Source organism: Carcharodon carcharias, chromosome 13, assembly GCF_017639515.1.
Source record: "Carcharodon carcharias isolate sCarCar2 chromosome 13, sCarCar2.pri, whole genome shotgun sequence".
NCBI lineage: Eukaryota > Metazoa > Chordata > Chondrichthyes > Lamniformes > Lamnidae > Carcharodon > Carcharodon carcharias.
The window spans coordinates 45,906,413-45,929,777 of record NC_054479.1 but is presented as its reverse complement, the minus strand read 5'-3'; the positions used below and the strand labels follow the sequence as shown (position 1 = coordinate 45,929,777).

General features: G+C 42.0%; 1 protein-coding gene across 1 annotated transcript in view; it reads left to right on the top strand.

Annotated features, from left to right (window-relative positions):
• taok3a (TAO kinase 3a) overlaps positions 1-23,365 on the top strand; it is a 108,920-nt gene that overhangs the window by 61,732 nt on the left and 23,823 nt on the right. Inside the window, exons 10-11 of the mRNA XM_041203056.1 lie at positions 12,917-13,010; positions 13,487-13,568. Of these exons, the coding sequence (XP_041058990.1) occupies positions 12,917-13,010; positions 13,487-13,568 (176 nt within the window). The remainder of the gene's footprint in view (positions 1-12,916; positions 13,011-13,486; positions 13,569-23,365) is intronic.

Here is a 23,365-nt window from a genome sequence, read left to right as displayed (position 1 = left end):
TCATCCAGCATTTTTTCTCTCCTGTCTATTAGACAGCTAGTGTTGACGGCACTGCATTGTTACAATATGTCCTGTGGATCCATCTCCAGATTTCTACTTGAACGAAATATGTCTCGTTTTTCTTTCATTCTGGAACACCCAGCACTTCTTGAATTGCACTGCTATAAGGATCAGTCTTGATTCTACATATTGATGAATTTATCATAGACTCATTGGAAAGATGCTGATATTTTTAATTAACACACTATTATAACTAAATTTTATCTGCTGGCATTTGGTTTTGAATACTGACTCTAATGGCAAGGTGCATTGCTGGACCTAGTTCTGGGAAATGAAGCTTGATAGGTGGCTGAGGTGGTGGTGGGTGAGCATTTTAGTGATAGCGACCACAACATGGTACAGTTTTAAGTTTGTTATGGACAAAGAAATCGACAAGTTGCAGAAAAATGTTTTGGATTGGGGGAAGAGTGGATTTTAGTAAAATAAGGTAGGATCTGGCCAAGGTAGACTGGGAACAGTTACTTGTGGGGAAATCTACAGAGAACAGTGGGGGATGTTCAAAAAGGAAATGGGGAGGGTATAGGTTCAACATGTTCCCTCTAGGGTGATAGGAAGGAGTAACAAGCCCAGAGAACCATGGATGACCAGAGATATTCAGGTTACAATGAGAAGGAAAAGAGAGGCTTTTAGTAGGTACAAGGGAAGCAAATCAGCAGAGGCATTAGCGGAGTACAGACAGTGCAGGGTGGAGCTTAAGAAAGCAATTAGGAGAGCAAAGAGTGGATATGAGAAAGCTCTGGCTGGTAAGAGTAGGGAAAATCCCAAAATATTCTATAAGTATATCAATGGGAAGAGGATAACCAGGGAAAGAGTAGGGCCCATAAGGGACCAAGGGGGCAATCTATCGGTGGAGCCAGAGGACATGGCTAGAGTGTTGAATGAATACTTCACGTCCATCTTCACCCAAGAGAATGTGGATGAAGGTATCGAACTCGGGGAGAGAGACTGCGAGGTTCTTAAGCAAATTGATATAGGGAGTGACAAGGTATTGGAGGTTTTGGCAGGCTTAAAAGCGGGCAAATCTTCAGGTCCAGATGATTTGTGTCCCAGACTGCTGATGGAGACTACTGATGGTGATCGCAGGGGCTCTGACCCAAATTTTTAATTCCTTTCTGGCCACGGGGGAGGTGCCAAAGGACTGGAGAACAGCTAATGTGGTTCTGCTATTTAAGATGGGTGTAAAGATAAGCCAGGGAACTAGAGGCCAGTGAGTCTCATGTCAGTGGTAGGGAAGCTATTGGAGAAAGTTCTGAAGGAGAGTATCTATCTCCACATGGAGAGGCAGGGTTTGATCAGGGATAGTCAGCATGGCTTTGTCAGAGGGAGGTCTTGCCTTACAAATTTGATTGAATTTTTTGAGGAGGTGACCGGAGGTATAGTTGAGGGTAGTGCACTTGATGTAGTTTATATGGATTTCAGCAAAGCCTTTGACCAGGTCCCACATGGGAGACTTATAAAGAAGGCAAATGCACATTGGATACAGGGTAATTTTATAAGGTGGATTCAAAATTGGCTTAGTTGTAGGAGGCAGAGGGTAATGACAGAAGGATGCTTTAGTGACTGGAAGCCAATGTCCACTGGCGTACCCATGGATCTATGCTGAGTCCCCTATTATTTGTCATTTATATAAACGACATAGATGATTATGTGGGGGGGTAGGATTAGTAAGTTTGCGAGTGACACAAAGATTGGCCGGGTGGTTAACAGTGAGGTTGAGTGTCTTGGGCTACAGGAAGATTTAGACGGGATGGTCAAATGGGCAGATAAGTGGCAGATGCAATTTAACCCTGAAAAGTGTGAGGTGATACAATTGGAAGGAGTAATTTGACAAGCAAGTATTCAATGAATGGCATGACACTAGGAAGTTCTGAGGAACAAAGCGACCTTGGCGTGTATGTCCATAGATCTCTAAAGACAGAGGGGCATGTTTGTGGGGTGGTGAAGAAGGCATATGGGACACTTGCCTTTATTAATCGAGGCATAGATTACAAAAGTAGGGAGGTCATGTTGGATGTGTATAGAATCTTGGTGAGGCCACAGCTGGAGTACTGTGTGCAGTTCTGGTTGCCACATTATAGGAAGGGCATGATTGCACTGGAGGGGGTGCAGAGGAGATTCACCAGGATGTTGCTTGGGATGAAACATTTAAATTATGAAGAGAGGTTGGATAGACTTGGGTTGTTTTCGTTGGAACAGAGAAGACTGAGGGGCAACCTGATCGAGGTGTACAAGATTGAGGGGCATGGACAGGGTGGATAGGGAACAGCTGTTCCCCTTAGTTGAAGGGTCAGTCACAAGGGCGCATAAGTTCAAGGTGAGGGGCAGGAGTTTTAGGGGCGATGTGAGGAAAAACTTTTTAACCTGTAGGGTGGTGATGGTCTAGAATGCACTGCCTTGGGAGGGTGGTGGAGGCGGGTTGCCTCACATCCTTTAAAAAGTACCTGGATGAGCACTTAGCACGTCATAACATTCAAGGCTATGGGCCAAGTGCTGGTAAATGGTGTTAGGTAGGTAGGTCAGGTGTTTCTCACGTTTCGGTGCAGACTCGATGGGCTGAAGGGCCTCTTCTGCTCTGTGATTCTGAGTCTGGTGCTCCTAAGATTTGCTATTACAAGGACGGGAGCTAAGTAGTGTTTGATCAACTCAGTTTCATTACTATGTTTCAGATCTTAACCCAATTGCCCTTTTTAAAAGATGCAGTGGTGTTGGTCCTAACTGCTCTGTCTGCAAAGTATTCCATAGTCCAAAAAGCAACACGTTTAAAAAAAAAAAATCTCCCAATCTAACTCTTGGTGTGAATGATGATTCCTGGTCTCATTTTTCCTGGGAATATGGCCTTTCCCTATTTGTCAGATCAAAATCTTTCATATTAAAATCCATCAACAAGGTTGAACCAATGCTGCATGTTCTCTTTGGCTTTAGCCATTTTTGTAATGGGACGCCCAAAACTGTTGCAGTACCCTTAACTGTTCCCTTTTTACTTCTAATTCTCTTTCTCCATTTCTAAAACCCAAAATACAGTCATAAAATTACATTACCGCCATTTTCACTTTCATGGAGTTACATGTTTGAACTCTGTTCATATCCATCATATGCTTCAATTCCTTATTTCTCCCCTCAAAAAGTATTACTTCATGCTTATCTACATTAATCTGTTCTAACCTGTGTGCCATAATCTTTTACAATGTTGTCACTGTTTGCCAAGCCTCTAGTTTCATCCACTAATTTCAAGGTTGTGATCCCTATGCCCAGGTCCAAGTATTGACCTCTAAGGTATACCACTTCCAGCCCTTCTCCAACCTGAGCAATACTATTTTCTGATTCTTATTCACCCTTATGAGCCTTTTGTCTTGAGACAATGGTTTTGCCCCTTTGTGGTTATCTCTGTTAATTGTCACCTAGTGTGGCTCCTCTCACATGGCAGTGTCTCCCACACTTACTGAAGATGACAGCAGTGAGCTGAGAAGATGCAGGAATTGCTGACTTCTGTTTTCTCTGGACCGTTTTCTCAGCCAACTGAGCTGTCTGTTTCTCCTCTCCCCTTCTGAAGCCCCTTCAAACAGTCAGTCTCTGGTAGATCCTGGTCATTAGTGGCTGTCTCCCAATTGTCTTTGTCCATACCCACCATCTTCACATTCCACTTAGAGATGTCCTTGTAACAGAGGTAAGGACATGCAGCAGTTGGTGACCAGTTCACCGTATGGAACGTATATGGCCGAATTCCATCTGGTGAATGTGGCTGAGCTATTGCAGATGAACTATTGCAGTAATGAGTGTATGCTGATGGAATTAGCACACTCCTAGGACCTCTGAATCGGAGACCTTTTCCTGCCAAGAAAACATCTGCAACAGCAAAGGTAGAAACTGTTTGGCCCTTCCTCCTGTCTACGTGTATTGTCCAGGTCTCTCCACTGTAGAGGAGTGTACTGAGGATTCAGACTCTGTAGACTCGCAGTTTGGTATCCTCTGTCAGGTTGCTGCTGTTCTACCCAAAGCTTGGACATAACAGCTGCAGTTTTTTGCAATATGTGTTGATTTCAGCGTCAAGTGACAGATGCTGGTGGTGTGGAGCCTATTTCCTCCAATGTCACATTATCAATGCTGATTGACCATGATATGGCGATGCTCTGGATATGAGGCCCCCGATGCTGATGGTAAACTAAACTCTTTCCAGGTGTGAGAGAATCTGTCAATTTGCTGTGAAGGTACACCTGGTTATGGCATGCTAGTTCAATGTTATCAGTATAAGAGTTGCTGTAAGGACTTGGCACACTTGTCTTGATCTCAGGTGGACAAGGCTGAACAGTTTACCATCAGATGGACAAGACCGAACAGTTTACCATCAGTTCTGGTATTTAAGTAGATGCCCTCTGTAGATTAACTGAATGCATGTGAAAACAGTAAAAAGAATATGCCAGTGTAGGCACCAGGATGGAATTTGTTTGACCCCACCGCAGACCTCGAAGTGTTTCAATGTTGCCCCATCATAGCTGACTTTGCCACTCATTATAGAAAGAAGATCACAGCGAGCAGCTTAAGGGGGCAGATGATTTTCTTCAGCTTAAATAGACTGCCTCTGCTCACATGATCAAACGTCTTGGTGAGGTTAATGAAGACATTGAGTAGTAACTTCCGTGCTCCTGCTGTTGGATTTGGGAGGGTACCCCAAAGATGCACTGGAGAATCCCCGTCAGAAGTTCACAGGTAAGGGTTTGCACGGCAATTGCCCAGAAGTTGTGCTGGGAACCATCCGAAAATGCAATTTAAATCGTACACTTTGGGTGGTGGTCGATGACAAGCAAGTCAATAGTTTGCTAAGCTCCTCCACTGTGGGTTTGGCATCAAGCTGTTCCATGACATTGTCTCTATTGTGTCTAGGGCTTCCTCAGTGACCGTGTTTCTCGTGGAGTAACTCGATCGAGGTGGTGTTCCACCCATCTCTCCATTTTATTGCAGTCACTGATGACTTCACCTCTCTTAGTTTTCAATGGAGCTGTTCTCTTTGTTGATGGACCTTGTTTTTTTTTTTTGGATCCCATCATTACATTCCCCTAGGGTTCCTTGTATCTGAGGCCATCTGGATATTCTGACAAAAGTTGTAACCAGTAGTCATTGTTGCAGCAGCTAGCAGCTTTGAGCAGCTCTTAATGCATTCAGAATCTTCTTGCCAGATCTCTCTTGTCAAGTGATCTGCTCTCATTAATTACTTCAGTGACAAGTTCAGTTACAGTGATGTTAGACTTGAGCCAGTCAGCATTTTCCATTCTTCCTGTAAGTTGTCGTCATTGGCATGCTTCCATGATGTAAGCTGACGCATATGCAGCATATCCGTTATGGATGAGAGCGCTTCACATGGTGCATTTTTGCTGATGGCTCCAGGAGGCTGGTCCTGCAAGATGGGTGTTGGGTCTTAGTGTGGGTTGTTTTCAGTGGTATCTGTTGTCAAGTCACTTGTGTTACCATGATGATCAGCGGCTAATGCAGGCCCACAGATGATTTCACAATTCCCTTTGTTATTGGCTAGCCTCCCCCAGAGGTGAAAATCGATATTTAGAGTCTTCATGTCATGCTTACAAGCATTCTAGAAGTGATGCTTTGGGTGCCCTACTATCCTTCTGGTTCCAGCTATCTCACCATGTAGAAAATTCTTGGGAATGCGTTTGCCTTCTGTCCTGCGAGTGCGCCTGAACCATAAAGTCCCCCCTGCTTGATGAGTGCTAGCGTACTTGGGAGATTTGCCTTTGAGAGGACTGTTGCATTTGTGGTTTTTGTCCTTCCATGCCGAAAATGCACAACAAGCAATGGATGTGAAAATTGTTCAGCCTCCTTTTTTGGTAGCTGTAAGTTGTCCATACCTCACAGTTATACAACAGAATGCTGAGAACACAGGTCTCATAAACCAACATCTTGGTCTTAAGAGTGAGATTAATGTTGTTTCTTGCATGTTTCGTGAGTCTGCCAAAGGTGGTGGCTGCTTACCCTATACATCTATCGAGTGTGGCATCATAAGAAAGGTTCTGTCGCCATGAGCCCAAGGTAGCAGAATTTGCCAACCATTTTGAGCAGGGTGGTGTTTAGTTTGAGCAAAGACAGAGATGTGACACCCTGTCCCATAATCATGGTTTTATTGATGCTTAGAGTAAGGGAGAATAAGTTACATGCATGGGAGAGACAATCCACGAGTCCTTGTCACGGAGTTTCTTGTGAGTGACTAGTGCAACATCTCAGCATGGAGGAGTTCTCTGTATGTGCTGTATTTTTGTCTTTGATTTCAGTCTGGACAGACTGTAGAGCTTATCATCTGACCTAATATGCAGGTACATTCCTTCCATATCTGTAGAGAAGGCAAAGGTTAGGCACATGGAGAAGAAGTTATACCAAACAAAGTGGGGTCTAGGATGCACCCTGTTTCACTCTATTCTTCACCCTGAAACTGTCAGAAGTGGTGCTGTCAAATTGTGCAGTGCATGCTGTCATGAAAGGAGCAGATGAGACGAAGGAGCTTTTGTGCACAGCCAATTTTCTCAAATCTTGTAACGTCCTGCCCTGCTGATGGTGTTAAATGCTTTAGTGAAATCTATGAAAGTGAAGTAAAGAAGTGTATCCTATTCTCTACACCTCTTGTCGGTGGTGTATGGAAAAGATCATGACCACTGTAGATCTGCCAGCACAGAAACCAAACTGCACTTCTGGATGCACTGAAGATTCAGATTGACCATGAGCTATGCAAGTTTGATGTTGACATTGCTGCTTTGTAAGAGACCAATTTAGTCAACACTGGCTCTATATGTGAGGCTAACTACACCTTTTAATGCTATGGGGCATGACAAGAATGCAGGAGTTTGCTGTGAGCATGATGTAGGCTTTGCAATCAGTAGTCAGCCACCAGTAGCATGTTCTGAATGCCTCATCTTTCTGCATCTGTAATCTGATGGCGGCTCTGTCAACAATATTTGTGCTTATGCACCAACCTTGAATGCCAGTGTCTTGGGTAAAGATCCATTCCCTATGACTCTTCACATATTCTGGAGCACGTGCCAAATGGCAAGAGGTTATTCATCCAAGTTTATTAGAAGTTAAGAGTGCAGTATTATAAATGGTATCTCAAAGTATGTTTGTTTTGCTTCTGCAATCTGGGTGGGAATGCATGAGAGTTCAGTGGAGTTGAGGAATTGTTGTTTCTTACCTGCGTAGGCAGTATTGCTGACCTTGATGCATGGGCAGTTTTATGCTTTGAATGGAAAAGCTTCAAGGTTGCATCTTGGGCCTAGTGCAAATCGGAGAGCGATCTGTGTCACCTAGCTGTAGGTATTGAGGATGTGTCACATCTGGTTGTGATCAGATTCAGCTGGTGCCAACTTCATGACCTTGGATGTCTCCAGGGTACCTTGTAGCGTGGTTTATTTTTGGGGAAGAAAAGTTAGTTACATAAAGCTCACACGGTTTCAGCAAAGCTCAAGTAGCCTTTGTCCTTTTGCTTATCTTTACCACGCCATGATGTGAGAGGCAAGTAGGCCATGCCTCATGGTCCACACCCACTGAGGTGAAATTCCCCAGTAGTAGAGATGTTCTGTCTCAGGATTTCTGCTGATAGCGTCAAGCTTCTTGTAGAACTGGTCTTTTGTCTCAGTAGTGGAGCAGTGTGGTGCTTAGATACTCATGATAACTGGCCCTTTTTGAGTTTGGAGGAAATGGAGGGAACATGTCCCAAACCATTTGTGAGGAGTTCTAGCATAGAGAAGAGCAAAGCTTACACCCTGCTTACACATTTCCTCTAAATTGTTCCCCTGCCAGATGAACGTGTAGTGTTTTTCTTCATTGTCCACTCTTAATGACTCAGCTCTCATAGGGAAGCAATGTCAAAGTTCAACCTCAAGTTCTATGTTGATCACAGCTGTTTTATTGGGGGGGTGGGGGTTATCGACTAGCTCCAATTTATTGGGGGGGGGGGGGTTTATCGACTAGCTCCAATTTATCTTTCAGTTCCTCATGATCCTGATGTTTCAGCTCCCCCATTGAAAAGCTGGTTATCTTTTTGTTGGTTTGTCTGATGTGATGAATGCTGTTTACTTGTTGACGGCGACTCTTAGTTCCAAGTACCTGTTGAAATAAGTGCACCGTGGTTGCCAACACCTTACCAGCTGGGGGCTGCCTGGCTTGAGGTGGGCAATAGTTGACCAGTGAGATGCGATGTTCAGACAGGTAGAGGAAGCCCAGAGCGCTCATTCTCAGCACCATTCTCTATGCCAATTAAGTTAGGCTTATTATTTATACCTGCTGTGTCCTGCGTTGTGTTAACCCTCTTCAGCAAAACCAGTGTGTCCTCAGACGCAGCCTGGCCAAAATGTTGAGATCCCAGGCTTCCCAACTGTTAGGGTCCCTCTCTCTCGACCTCCCCCATTGGGTCCAAAGGAATGCAGAGCATTACGTCGGCACTGGTTTGGTTGCAGGAGTCACTGGAAAGATGATATTAAGGCATCAGTCTGCTTTTGGCTCCACTCCAAATTTCGCCTTAGCCTTCATCTCTGCAGAGGTGTCCACAACGCTATTTGCCTATTGCTGCGAGTTGGTTCGTGAGCACCTGAGTATGCCCACACGCAGTTGGCCTGTGCATTGCATGTCTGGGAGCCAAATAGCCTCAAGAGTTCTCTGAAGCTTTCGCCTGGAACCTCGAGTTTCCCTGTGTCACTACATGGAGGCACAGCAGAGAACTTGTTGATGGAGAGGCTGCATATTGACTGGGAGAGACTTGGGCATTTGGCTCTCCTTTTCACTTTGCTGTTAGCCAGCGCATGAGCTGAAAGCAGGCTAACTCTTAGCTGAATTTTAGGTGCATCACTTTGACATATTGGCTACACACCTGTTGATCAGCCAACTTTCTATCCAGGCTGTTTCATTTCTTCAACCATAATCAAGGCTGACATTCAAACACAGTACTAAGGAAGCATTGTACTGTCAGAGATGCTGCCTTTTGGATAAGATCTTAAACCCAGGCCTCATCTGCTTGGTTGGGTGAATGTACAAAATCCGATGGCACATTTTTTAAGAACAGCAGTAGAATTACCTCTGGTGTCCTGGCCAATACTTATTTCTCTATCAACATTGTAAAAAACAGATTATCTGGTCATCATATTGCTGTTGCTGGGAGTTTGCTGAGTGCAAATTAGCTGCCTCATTTCCTAAATTAGAACAATGACTACACTTCAAAAAGTACTTCGTTGGCGGAAAAAGCGTTGAGCCATCTGATGGTCATGCAAAGAGCAATATTAATTTGTTGTAGTCTTCGTAATGTCTTTTTGACAGCTCTCTGGAGTTATGTTACTGAATTCCTTCCTAAAATCAAGATCCAGTACATCTACTGTCTTTATTCAATTAATTAGTTTAAAAAAATCAAATTTGTCCAACAACATTTAACATAAATAAAGAGTGCTGGAAATACTCAGGTCTGGCAGTATCAGTGGAGAGAGACAGAGTTAGCATTTCAAGTCGAATATGAATTCAGAACTTGAAGTCATATTCGACTTGGTTTAACACTCTTGCTCTCTTCACAGATGTTGCCAGACCAGCTGATTATTTCCAACACTCCTTTTCCTTTATTACAGATTTCCAGCATCTGTAGTACTTTGCTTATATTTTAACATCATTTGACAAATCTGTATAGACTCTTTGATCAAACCACGAATTTCTAAATGTTCACTAATAGTGAACTCTGAATTTGCCCACAATTGACACACTATTAACTACAAACCAGTTAAGTACATAATTCTCTCTCTTTTTAAAGAAAAGTTATAAGTTTCATGGCACAGTTTGCATATTTGAGGGTGATTGGAAAATTGTGTTTCAGCCTGTCTCTTCTCTGACATTCAGCAGCCTAAAGTGCATGCCATAAGGGCTGCTGTCTTATTCAGCATGAACTCTCCTGTGTCTTTCAGGACCAATTATTTTCCTACAGCTATTTCCTGACCATTATTCCAAATTCTCCTCTAGCATTCTACGCACACTCTTTCACCATTGTGTGTCAAAATTGAGTGGTAAGTTCTACCCGTATAGAATATGGTAAGGTTGTTTAGGAAGGGTGTAAATTATTTACTAATGTAGATAGTTGGTGTGGACTTTTGTTTGTCAAGTGATCATTCTCTGAAAGTGACAAATAAATTTGCTATTATTCCATTCCTTTCTGATTAGGAGTGCTTTTGCACTGGTCCCATCACCCCCGGAAATCCCTAAAGATTATCTTCCTTTGTTCCCATTTGTAGCTCTTTGTTCCTTTCTGTTTAATGGTTCATATGATTAACTATTTCTCGTGGAAGGAGAGGTAAGGGCGAAATATTTGTGTTACGCTGCAACTAAGAAATATGCAGAATATTTTATACACTGGTCCCTTGCCAGAGATGATGACATTCCAGCATCCCAAATCTACCGGACAATTTTTCTACTTGTAATACAACTCAGGTATAATTGTCAAATCTAGGGAGTGCCGTGCAATTTGGTATTATGTAAGCCTTCTCTGGATCATTGAGATTTGATGTAGGGGATGCTGTACTTTGAATTAGCATCTTGTAGAATGCACAAAAGTGAGCAGAAGGTCACTGGCTACCTCCCTTTTAGGCAGGAACTCGTGGAGAAGGTTACTTCCTGCTAAGGAGTAAGAGCAGTCATTGGAACAATTAGGTGAATTCTTCCATGTCCTTAATTTTCCTTCGCAAATTGTGAAAGAATTGGGAGATTTCCTGTCCAGAATACATTGTGGGAAATTATCCTGCTGTCATTCACTCCTACTCTTTCATTATGTGCAGATATCTGATTCAGCCAATCGTTTGGAGGTTTTGTTCAGTTGTACTCCGTTGTTAAACATTCCTTTTGCTTGCATCAACAGAGCTAATTGTGGTACTTTTCGCTTGAGATACTAATTTTCTATTGGGAGGTGAGGCTCGCAAGTGATTCCTCAAGTAAAGCTTGTCTACTGCGGAACTTTACCTTAGGGTACTCCTTGCAAATCTTCTAATTGGTCATTGATTCAATACCTCCTTCAAAAACTGCAAGAACCTGGTTCTGTATATTTGCTTTTGCCATCTTGGCTGTATATTTATGTGCCTAATATTCCCAGTTGTACTTGGTATACTGCTGAGGAGAAAACTGACAAATAATGACTTATTCCAAGATATTCCTTATTTTCTAATATATTCTAGATGGATTCATTAGCTGCATTTCTTTACTGTTATTAACAGTAGCAAATTCTGGAAGTGCTGTCACATTGCTTAGAGCTCAGAGAGAAATTCTGAATGTAAACATGCATATTAAGCTGAACCTTTTGTTAACACTAAATTTGGTTGCAGAATTATTTGGAAGAAAGTAATATGGCCATCAGGTAGGTAGGGGTGTGTTTGCATGTGTGTGTCCTTTAATGTAGTAAAAATCCCCAAGATGCTTCACAGGAGCATTCTCAAACAACTTTTGACACCAAGCCACATGAGGTAATACGACAGATTGGATTAAGGAGTATCTTAAAGGAGGAGAGTGGGGGGTTGGAGATGTTTAGGGAGGGAATTCAGGAGCTTTATGCCCATGCACTTGAAGGCATGGCTGCCAATGGTGGAGCTACTAAAATCAGGGATTCACAAAAAAGCCAAATTTAGATAAGTGCAGAGATCCTAGAGGTTTATATGGCTAGAAGGATGAGAGATTTTAAAATTGATGAATTTCAGGCTGTGAACGCAGTGTTGATCAAGCACAGGAGTGATGGATGACCATGACTTAGTACAAATTAGGATTTGGGCAATTAAGTTTTGAAGGACTTCAAGTATATGGATGAAGAGTTTAGGTAGCAGGTGAGCTGAGACGGTGGTGAACTGGGCAGTGTTATAGAGATGGAAGAGAAAGGCATTGGTGGTGGATTAGATATGTGGTTGGAGGCTCGTCTTGGGTTCAGGTATGTTTCCCAGGTTGTGAAGAGTCTGGTTCAGCCTTGGACAGCTGACAGAAAGATGAATGAAATCGACTGCTCAGAATTGGAGCTTGTGGTGGAGACCAAAGACATTGACTTCAGTCTTCTGAGTATTTGGTTGGAGGAAGTTTCTGCTTACACAGTATTGAATATCATACAAGCAATCTGACAAATAGGGGAGAATGGTGGGGGAGGTAGTTGTCCCTGAGAAACTAGTAGTGGATGGCCACCTTTGAACTATTGCGGTGTGTGTAAGTGATGGCCAGTGTTCAAAATCTGCTTCCTCCTTATTGCAGGCAAAGATTTTAAGCATGTATAGAAGGGGAACAAATTTTTCTATCTACCTGCAATAAGGATAAGGAAAATACTGCTTATTTTTGAAGAACCAACTGAAAGCACTTCATCCTTAGAGGACAGATCTTGCAAACCTCTTTCCAAAACCTTTCAACGGAGGTGTCTGCTACCACTTCCACAAGTGTGCAAACTCTGACTTGCCTTCAGCAATGCCTTGAGCTCTGTTAGTTTTAGTAAATTAAATTGTACTTCAAGTTGGGACATTAGATGCCCTTTTCACAAACTTGTGTAAACTTGATAGACACAGTTTGCCATTTCCTCTTGCATTTCAGTAACATGATTGCTCAATTTTGTTTATAATGTGTGATCCAGTGTTTAAAGAGCAAAATTAACTTGAATCTAAGTTCATATGATACAAATTTTTTAACATTGTGAATGCTTAATAAGCCTTTGTACCTTGTATGTTTACCATAGAGTAGATCTTTACTCGGTTGAACAGGCGATCTTAAAATAGGATTACTCTCTATGACGACAGTTCTTATCCATATGGGTTTATTTCTGGCCAGTGTGACTATAAGACAACTTTTCAACATGCACTCACGGTTGTCTTTTTCTTAGCTGAACGCAAGCCACCTTTGTTCAACATGAACGCAATGAGTGCCTTATATCACATTGCCCAGAATGAATCTCCAACACTTCAATCAAATGAGTGGTAAGTTCCTATTGATTAGATGGATTTATGAAGCCGCATTTTTATTTTTTCGCCAATCATTAGCATAGATTTAAATATTTTGATTTGAAATTGTGTTGGTACTCATATTTAATTTGAGAAATTTTAAAATAACTTAAATAACTTGTCTGAATAACTTAGAACATCAACTGTATCTTTGCCAAATGTGTGTATTGCGCAGTCATTGCTGTTTTGTCCTGTATGTGGTGTTATCCCACTGCTCAGATATTTTAAATTTCAGTTTATGAATACAGTGACTTATGGTTTGTATTTTTGATAGTGGCAATAGAGAATCTAAGGATGATACCTATTTTGCGTAATCTTAAGACTGACAAAACAGTTTAAACTTATGCTGTTGAAGGGATTCCTGAAAGCAATAGTCTGGTGAAAGAATTCAGGAACACATTGTTGCTGAAAATAGATTTTAATGCTTCTAATTTCAGATTTATGTTTGGTAGGTCTCACTTTTTTAGAAATTTTGTGGATTACTGCCTGCAGAAGATTCCACAAGATCGACCAACATCATTGGAGCTTCTGCGGGTAAGAACTTCAGGACTTTATTTATAACTGATCAGGAAAGTATGCTCAGTTAGTCTTGAATTACTGAAAATTAATTCAGTTTAAATAATAAATAATGCATTAGTTTGTCATTAATTTTAGTATAAAGTATTGAAGCCCTGTGGTTATACCCTACTTATGAAAATTTACCAGATGTGGCATCATCTGAGTCTCATCACCACGTTCAGGCTAGTTTTGAAATATTGACTTGTCTATCTGAGTGTTCTCAAAGAACGTAATATAGATATACAGATCAATTATTTCATCCATCAAGCAAACTTCAGCATGTTCAGGACCTGTATAATCAACATTTTTAAACAATTCTAAAAAAGGATAGTTAGGTCCTGGATTTGACTTACTAATTATGTGGTCCCATATCCAACGCAGTGTGTAACTACCACTTAATGCTCATATATATTTTTATCTACAACCCAATAATATAGACTGCTTTTCAAAATAAATCATAAGCGTAACAGCATCATAAGCATAATTGCTATTTAAATCACCAGGATTATTTAGAGGTTGAGGGGTCTAGATTAAAATATATTGGTGAATACTGTGAATAGTCTTTATTTGTTGCATTCAGAATTAAAAATGAATAAATTGAGAATTCATAGCTGATAATTATTTGTAAATTTAGAAGTATCCCTTTTGAAGCATTTATAAATTGAGTTAAATTTACTTTTTTCTACCCCCTCCCCAAATTGGTTATCTAATCGTAATAAATTATGCATTATTTCTTTATGTATGAAAATTGGTAAGTACTCTGCACTCATGTCAAAAAGGGAAGTGCATTTTAATTTTATTGGTGCTTATGGTCTTTCTATGCCACAGTGCAGTACATTTTTCAGATTTATGGTGCACTTTGGCTGACGCTATACCTTTTTAAAAATTCACGTAATCTCTTCCATGCTTTAATAGCATTAAAGGCTAACACATTCTATTCTTGGCTGCAGTGTCACCCATTCATTTCTTGAAATGCTTTTTGAAATCATTGTGCGGTTTGCCTTGAGCAGCCTTCCTGTATGCCAATTCTTGGTCGGGTTTTAAACCAGTAATTTGGTTTTAATGTGTCCTGTTTAATGGTTTACAAGCACTTCAAATTGCTTTAACATAAGTGAAAACAAAATGGATGAAATGCATTTTGAATTAGAAATGATGCATTTGGACTTGTAGACTTGATTCTACATCAGTTTGAGGAGACGTGGGGTATTAAAACAGTCCCCTGTGTACTGATGGAGAAAGGTTGTAGATTGAGGTGTCACTATGTGAACTACTCAGTGCTTAGTAACCTCTTGAATTCTGAGTCATATTGCTAGTTCCTTACATTTTAAAAATAGAAAACAGTTGAAGTTAATTTATTGCATTTTCCAAGGTAGTCTTCAAGCGTTTCCAACTTTTTAAATATTTAATTATAAATTTTCTCTTTTCTGTATTGTGTTGGCATGCTGTGTTTGTTAATGGAAGGAATATTTTGGATCACTTAATGCGACTAGTTGTGTTGGATGCTAGATTTGTTATCCATTTGTCTAGGGATATCTTTTTATACTGTGGTTAGTTCATAGCTAATTAACCGGTTCCTCAAAGGTCAGCTAATGGACTTTAAACTGTCCTCACTTTACAATGAGGTTTAAAGTCTAAACTAGCAAAGAAACAAATATTTTAAGCCACAGAAGGAGGCCACTCAGCCCATTGCATCAAGCCAGCCAAAGGAGTTATCCAACCTAATTCCACTTTCCAGCTCTTGGTCTGTAGCCCTTTGGGTTGCAACATTTAAGGAATTTTCTACTGAGTGTTTTTTTAAATGCAGTGAGGGTTTCTGCCTATGCCATCCTTTCAAGCAGTGTGTTCCAGAACCCTACAGCACTCTGGGTGAAAAATATTCCCTTTAACACCTCCCTAATTCATCTGTCAGTTTCTTTAAATTTATGCCCCAGGTTATTGACTTCTCTGTTATCCACTTTTCTCAGTCCCCAGATATTTGTATACACCTCCATTTAAGTCTGCCTTCCACCGCCTCTGTCCGAAGAAAATAACCCAGGCTATCCAGTCTCTCCTTACAGCAAAAATTCTCCATTCTTGGCAACATCCTCAAACATCCCCTCTGTGATCTCTCCAATATGATCACATTCTGTAATGTGATGACCAGAGATGTACGTAGTACTCTAGCTGCAGCCTAACTAGTGTTTTATGCAATTCTGCCATAACCTCCCTGTTTTGCAGTCTCTGTTTTGGCTAATAAAGGAATGTATGATGTGTGCCAACTTAACTGCCTGATCTACTTGCCTTGTTATCTTTGGACATACACTCTAAGGCCCCTCTGTTCCTCTACACTTTTCAGCATCCTACCATTTATTTTGCATTCCCTTGCCTTGTATGCCCTTCTCAAATGAATTCTTAAACTTCTATGGATTGAATTGCATTTGCCACTTTTTTGTATCATCTGCATACTTCTTAATCATGGCTCTTGCATTTAAAGACAAATTATTGATCTATAGCATGAGAAACAAAAGCATGTAAGAGCATAAGAAATAGAAGCAATAGTAGATCATGTGGCCCTCCAGCCTGCTTCACCATTCAGTAGGCTGAACTTTTGCCTCAATTCCACTTTCCTGTTTGCTTCCAATATCTCTTGACTTGCTGAGTTGAAAAATATGTCTTAAATATACTCAATAGAACATTCTCAACCCACCGGGGTAGTTGATTCGAAAGACTCTCAGCCCTCAGAAGAAATTTCTACACCTAAAAGTCCTAACTGATCAATCCCTTATCCTGAGGCTGTGTCCTAGATTTCCCAGCTAGGGGAAACTCCTGTGTCTACCCTGTCAAGCCTGTTCAGAATCTTGTATGGTTTGATGGGATTTTCTAATCCCAGTCTATTCAGCTTCCAACATAGGACATTCTAGTGAACCTTTGCTTTACCATGTCTAATGGAAGTATATTATTCCTTAGATGTGGAGATCAAAGCTGTGCCACAGGACCTCGTCTGAGCCCTATGGAACCTCACTGGAAACAACCTTCCAGTCGCAAAAACACGCATCAAGCGTTACCCTTTCCTTCCCCCCACAGCCAATTTTGCATCCAGCTTGGTGGATACTATTGTCCTTGTCAAAAGCCTTGCTAAAATGCATGTAGACTGTGTGAAATGTGCTACCCTCGTCGACATTCGTTTTTTAGTTCCTCAAAAACTCCTATCAAGTCAGACCTGACCTTGTGCTAACAAATCCATGCTGACTGTCCTTGATTAATTTGTTCTTCTCTAGATGATGATTTATACTGTGTCTCAGAATTTTAAAAAAAATTTTCCCCACCACCATAGTTAGGCTGACTTGCCTTTAATTACTCGGTACACCCCTCCTCTCATTTTCCCCCTTCCCCTTTTTTTAAAATTATGATACAGTGCAAGCAGTACCTCAGCAGCACACCTGCCAGGGAGGATTAGAAAACGATGGTCAGAGTCCTCACTCTTGGTTTCCTGGCTTCTTTAGCCTGGGATATATTTCATCCAGGCCTGTCGATTTATCCACTTTCAAAGATGCTAAATCCCCCTCTCACTATGTTTGTCTCATTCAGTATTTCACACTGCTTCTTAACTACAGCATCTGCTTTGTCCCCCTCTTATGTGGACAGAAACATGCATTCATTAAGAACTTTGCCCACATCTTCTGTCTCCACAAACTGGCTACCCTTTTATCTCTTACTGACTCTACTCTTTCTTTCTTTGTTCCCTTTCTCTTTATGCATTTATTAAGCATCTTTTGGTTTTCCATGATTTTATTTGCTAATATTTTTTCATGCCATCTTTGTTTTTCTTGATTTCATCCCTACTGTTTCTATAATCCTGCAGGCTTTCTGCAGTATTGAGCTCTAGATATCCAACATAAGCTTCTCTTTTTCTTTTTTGCCTTATCCTACTTTATGCTCTTTGATATCCAGGATGGTCCACGGGGGAGGCGATGGCATAGTGGTATTGTCGCTGGACTAGTAATCCAGAGACCCAGTGTAATGCTCTGGGGACATGGGTTCAAATCCCCCCCATGGCAGATGGTGGAATTTGAGTTGAATAAAAATCTGGAATTAAAAGTCTAATGATGACCATGAAACAAACCATTGTCGATTATTGTAAAAAATAAAAAAAAAACGTATGGTTCTCTAATGTCCTTTTGGGAAGGAAATCTGCCACCCTCAACCTGGTCAGCCCTACATGTGACTCCAGACCCACAGCAATGTGGTTGACTCTTAAATGCCTTCTGAACGAGGGCAGTTACGGATGGCCAGTAAATGCTGGCCTAGCCAGTGATGCCCACATGACTGAATAAAAAAGAGATTTAAAATCCTGCAGCCAATTTAAGTTAGCTGGTTTCTTGGATGCGGTCAGATGTAGATGTTGCAATTATTATGAGATCTCGGTTTGCTGGTAGGTTTCTTGTAAAGTTGGCTTCTCGAAACGGGCGCCACCTTTATTCCAAAGGAGGCAGAGGGAGAGCATGCAGCCTTCAGCCTGTTTCCTTTCTTGCGCCACCTGTGTCGCTTGCAATCTCTCTCAAGTGGTTGGGCAGCTTTGCCTTGAATTCCTTCACCAATTGTGTATTTCCAAGAGGTATTTGGTATGACTGTCTGTGGCAGCTATTGTTTCAATTTCCAGTCCTTGCATTTTTAATGTTTCTTCCTTAGACAGTTATGAGTTTCAATGAGTGTTTGGATTATAGGAGATGTCTCTGTCTTCACACTCCCCTGATGGTGATTTGTTTGTTTCTCACCTTCACCTTGCAATATGTCATATAGGTATATATTTTCAGCAGTTTACTCTGTCTCCGTTCAAATTGCAAAATTTCCAGTCAGTTGAAAGATATTTTCAAAAATAAAGCGACTTAGCCTTGTGCCACCGCTTGAATCTCAGAAAAATAACATGAAACTCACTGTCATTTCATTACAAGGTACAAAAAAGAACTAGTTTGCTTCCATTCACTCTTAGCCTTCATCTGGATTATCCCATCAGTTTGAACTGGGTCTCCTTAAGTTCTGAGCAGGGCGTCTACAATCACATTTAATTTCCCAGCAATGTGGGTGATTTTTTAGATGATATGGTTGGAGAAACAATCTCCCAATGGAATAACTTTGTATTCTGAGTTTTGAACTTCTCCACAAATGTCAAAGGGTTGTGGTCTGTATACATTGTGGCCTCTCTAAGGTATGTCTCTGAAATGGATACAAAGTGTTTGACAGCCAGTAATAAATCTAGAGTTTCTTTTTCTACTGTGGAATGCCATTTGTGTGGCTACTTTAAATGTTTGGCTAAAGCATGGAGCTGCTAACACTGCTTAATTTATTAAAATGGCTTTCAGCTTTCCAAAAGCTGTCTGTTGTTTCTCAGTCCATGCTACTTCTGCTTTTTTCTGTAGTAGGTCTGTCAGTGGGGCTGCTGCATTGCTGAAGTTTGAGACAATTGTGATAGAACCCACACATCCCTCATGATTTCCAGTTTTGTTGTGGGAATGGGAATCTGTATTACTGCTTTGCAGCTCTGGGCAGTATTTGTCGTTGACCCACCATGTGTCCTAGGTAGGTCACCTGAGCCTCAGTGAACTTGTTCTTTGTGAGATTGAGCACTAGGTTAGCTGACACTAATTTCTGGAAGAGGGCTTCCAGTTGCTCCAATGAATTTCCCAAATTTCACTGTATACTAGGTGGTCATATAGGTACACTATACAATTGGATAAGTCTGTCACTACCTGGTTCATCATTCTTTGAAAGGTGGCTTGGGGCACTTGAGTGCAAGGGCAAGACTTGACAAGAGCATTATGCATCCAGAGACACGAAGGTGGAGATTTCCTTCACATGAGTGGTCAAGGGAGTCATTATCCCTTGAGTAAATCTATTTTTGTAACGTAGGCTGTGTTACCCACCCTATCTATGCAGTCTTCCAGGTGGGAGTCTGCTCTGGTCGCTGCATTAACCTTCTGGTAGCCAATGCAGAGTCTTGTGGAGCTGTCCAGTTTGGGCATGAGCCCAACTGGGGAGCTCCAGCTTCTGCTGCTAGGCTGTATTAGTTGGTACTCCAGTATGTAAAATCCTCCCAGATCTGGGCCAGCTTTTCTGGACCTAAACAGCAGGGATGTTGCCTTGATCCCACATCCATATCATGCGGAGCTTAAGTGGTGCAGCCTGTCTTGTCTCTACAAATGTTGTTAAATGCAGTGAGCAGCCTTGTCAGGTCTCCTCGCTGTTCTGCATTTAGGTGGGTAAATATGATGTCCAATTTTGCTAAAATTTCTGTTGGCTAGCTGGACAGTAAGGGGGTTCAATGTGGGCCTCATCTGTGTCTTCCTCCAATTCATCCCCTCTGTTCCTCTCATCGTCCAGGTCTGTTGTTATTGCACAGACTGTTACTGCCTGCCCCCTTCTCAGTTGTGCTGTTGTTTTATCATGTTAACACGACAGAGCCTTTGCTTTTTCCTGTTGTCAGTTAGATAGTTTAACTCCTCTAGCCTTTTCACTAGTTTGTATAGGCCACTGAACCTGACATTTTTAGGGGTTCATCCAGTATTGGTAGGAGCACTAGCACATAGTCTTCGGGCTGGAAGGTTTGGGCCCTGGTCTCCTGTTTTCCCATAGCCATTTGGAAGATTTTAACATGGTTACATAGTCTAACATGGAGACTTCCTCCTTCTGTTGTAAAAATCTCTCCTTGATTACTTTCGGAGGACCTCTCAGTTGGTGTCCGTAAACCAATACAGAGTAAAACTGGTGGACTCGGATAAGCCTCTGATAGCAAGCAGAAGGAAACCTAGTTTTTTATCCCAGTCATGGGGGTATGTATGGCAGTATGCCCTGGTCATTGTTTTTAGGGTCTGGGGGTACCATTCTAGCTCCCCATATGACTGCGGGTGATACACTAAGGATGTCAGCTGGGTCATGCCCAGGTTTCTCATGATTTCCTGGAATAATAGGGATGTGAAATTTGAGCCCTGATCCGACTGGATCTCGATGTGGCAGGTTCTGCAAAACCTTGCTAAATCCTTGTGGAGGTGTGTAAAAATGCTGGCTGATGCAGGCTTGGGTTTTTCGTATGCCAACATGCCAGCCATCAGGATTTCATGTGCTAGCCTTAATATTTCCACATGGTACCTCAGCGGCACCACTACCTGGTGGATCAATGTTCACTTTCAGGTGTGTGAGGGGACCTCCACTTTCTCATCAGCATCACTTTTTAATGTTGTGGCATTTGGGGATTTCCTCTGCCGCGGCTTCAGTTTGTACAGCCTGATCTGACCTTTTTAACATGGGTCAGTTCGCTGAGCCACAACCAAGAAAGACCTAGTTATTACCTCCTTAGGGTCCTCTAGACTCCTAAAAAATCTCGGATAACCAGACAATACGGTCATCTGTCTGCAGTGCATTTCAGCCTTTGATGGAGTTTGTCCAGCCATGGATCACGTTACCCCCCACGATCAGTCAAAATGCCAGGCACTTTCTCCTGCAGCTGTTCTGTCTCCCTGACCTCGGTTGGCTTATCTGAGACTACTGGATGTGCTATCACTTTTGATCCAGCCAGGTCATTGCCAAGGAGCAAGTCAGTCCTGTCCACAGACAAACTAGAGATGATTCCCACAGTCACTGGTCCTTACACAAGGTTGCCCTCCAGGAGCTGGTATAAGGGGGTGGGCATGTACCCTCTTTTAATGCCCTTACCAACACCTTGGTACTTCACTTTCGGGTGGAAAAGTCATGCCTTTTCACAGCAGTACAGTGTGGCTGGCCCCTGTATTCCTCAGTATCACTATAGGCTTACTCGTCTCGCTCTGGGGAAACATGGCTACTCTTCCTTCTGGTACAAAATCCTTGTAACTTTGCGATTTTTAAAAATTCACCGGCACTCTCAGCAGTGCATCTAGAGGGATTTGCTGCTGCAGTCAGAGCTATAGCCTGGTCTGCTATCCTCTCTGTCTGCCTCCAATTTTCTGTGCAGGGTTTTGTGCACCCCAACAATTCCCGTGGGTTTTTCCTGTAACCTCCATCAGTTAGCGCGGAGGTGTCCTGCCTTATGGCAGTTAAAGCACCCAGGTTTCTTGGCCTCTTTCCTCTTTTCAGTGTCATCTTTTCTGGCCTGAGGAGGGCTCCCTGTTTTTCCAGCTGTCCCTTTTCTCCCATAGGTGCTCAATTTCCTCTCTCTCCCGCTTTCTATCCTTCTCAAGTTGGTTGGGAGTGACTAGGGAAGCATTTCCTTTGAGATGAAGGTTTGTGGACAAGCTGATAATCATAAGCCAAGATTGCTGCCTGTCTAGTCCCTGTTATACACTTCCCCTGTGAGTTCCTATCAGGAAGAGTATTGGAGTTTTTCAACTCCTTGAGCAGAATTATTTCACAAAGCGCCCATACCCACCGGTCAGAAGCGAGCTGCTTAAGCCGTTTAAATTCCAGCTACGTCTGGTTAGGCCACTTCCTGAGGTTACAGAATTTCTGACGGTACACCTCCGGCACCAACTGGTACACACTTAAAATAGCCCTTTTTTGCTGCTTCATAGCTTGTTGCACTTTCCTTGGGCAAGAAGCAGTAAACCTTGTGGGCTTTGTCTGTCAGCTTACTCAGCAACAGCAGGGACCATTGTTGGACAAAATCTGGACATGTGCCCCCAATTTCGCCACGACCAGGCGAGGAGAGGTGAACTGGCTCTCCTCTATTCAACCTCCTTGTTTGGTCACGAAAAAGAAACTTAAACCTTTGTTATGAGGATATGCCTTTTCCAAATCAGAAAACATTTAACTCTTTCAGTTGTGAGCAATAAGGAGCCAATCAAACAATGTTTCCTTGAGTCAAAGAGCAAAATTATTAACCACCGTATCCGAGGAAAATAACAAAAACAGAACCTCAAGCATTCGACCCTCATGCAATCATTTGGGCCTGCAAATACACAAAATCTCACACACACAGGTATCAGAAATAAGGGGAATTACAGTTCAATAAAAAAAGTAAAAATATGCGTCCTCCCTCTTTCAGACTCAAATTTTTAAACACTGTGGCAGATTTGGATTAGCTGATTTCTAGGATGCGGTCAGATGTAGAAGATGTTGTAGTTATTATGAGATCTCTGTTTGCTGGTAGGTTTCTGGTAGAATTGGCTTCATGAACCAGGCGGTACTCATATTCTAAAAGAGAGAAGAGGAGCGTGTTGCCTTCAGCCTGTTCCCTCTGCCAAAGACCTCCTTGATACTTAGAATCGCTCTCTTGTGTCTGGGCAGCCTTGCCTCAAAATACTTTACCCATTGTGTATTTCCAAGAGGTTTCGCGTGTGTCTGTCCATGGCAGCCGTTGATTCAAAATCCAGTACTTTGCTTTTTTTTTATGTCTCTTCCTTAGACAGTTAGGAGTTTCATTGGGTATTTGGATTATAGGAAATGTCTGTAGCTCTCTTCACACTCCCCTGAGGATAATTTGTTTGTTTCTCACCTTCACCTTGGAATGTGGTTTTGCTTTTTTTTAAGTAGTTTGCTCTGTCTCAGTTCAAATTGCAAAATTTCCAGTCAGTTGAAAGTTGAAAAATCATATTTTCAAAAACTAAATGGCTATAGCCTCATGCACGACAGTGGCACCAGTTGATGCTCAATTTCTGAAATCCAGAGTTCAAACTCCTCCAGCTGATAGCACTTCCTGCACATGTGGTTGTCCTGGACACGAGAAACATCCTGGAATTCCTACCCAGGACAGAATACATATTCAATGGGATCGACCCTGCTGTGCCTTAAATATTGCACTGCCAACAAACATTCGGTGCAGACAC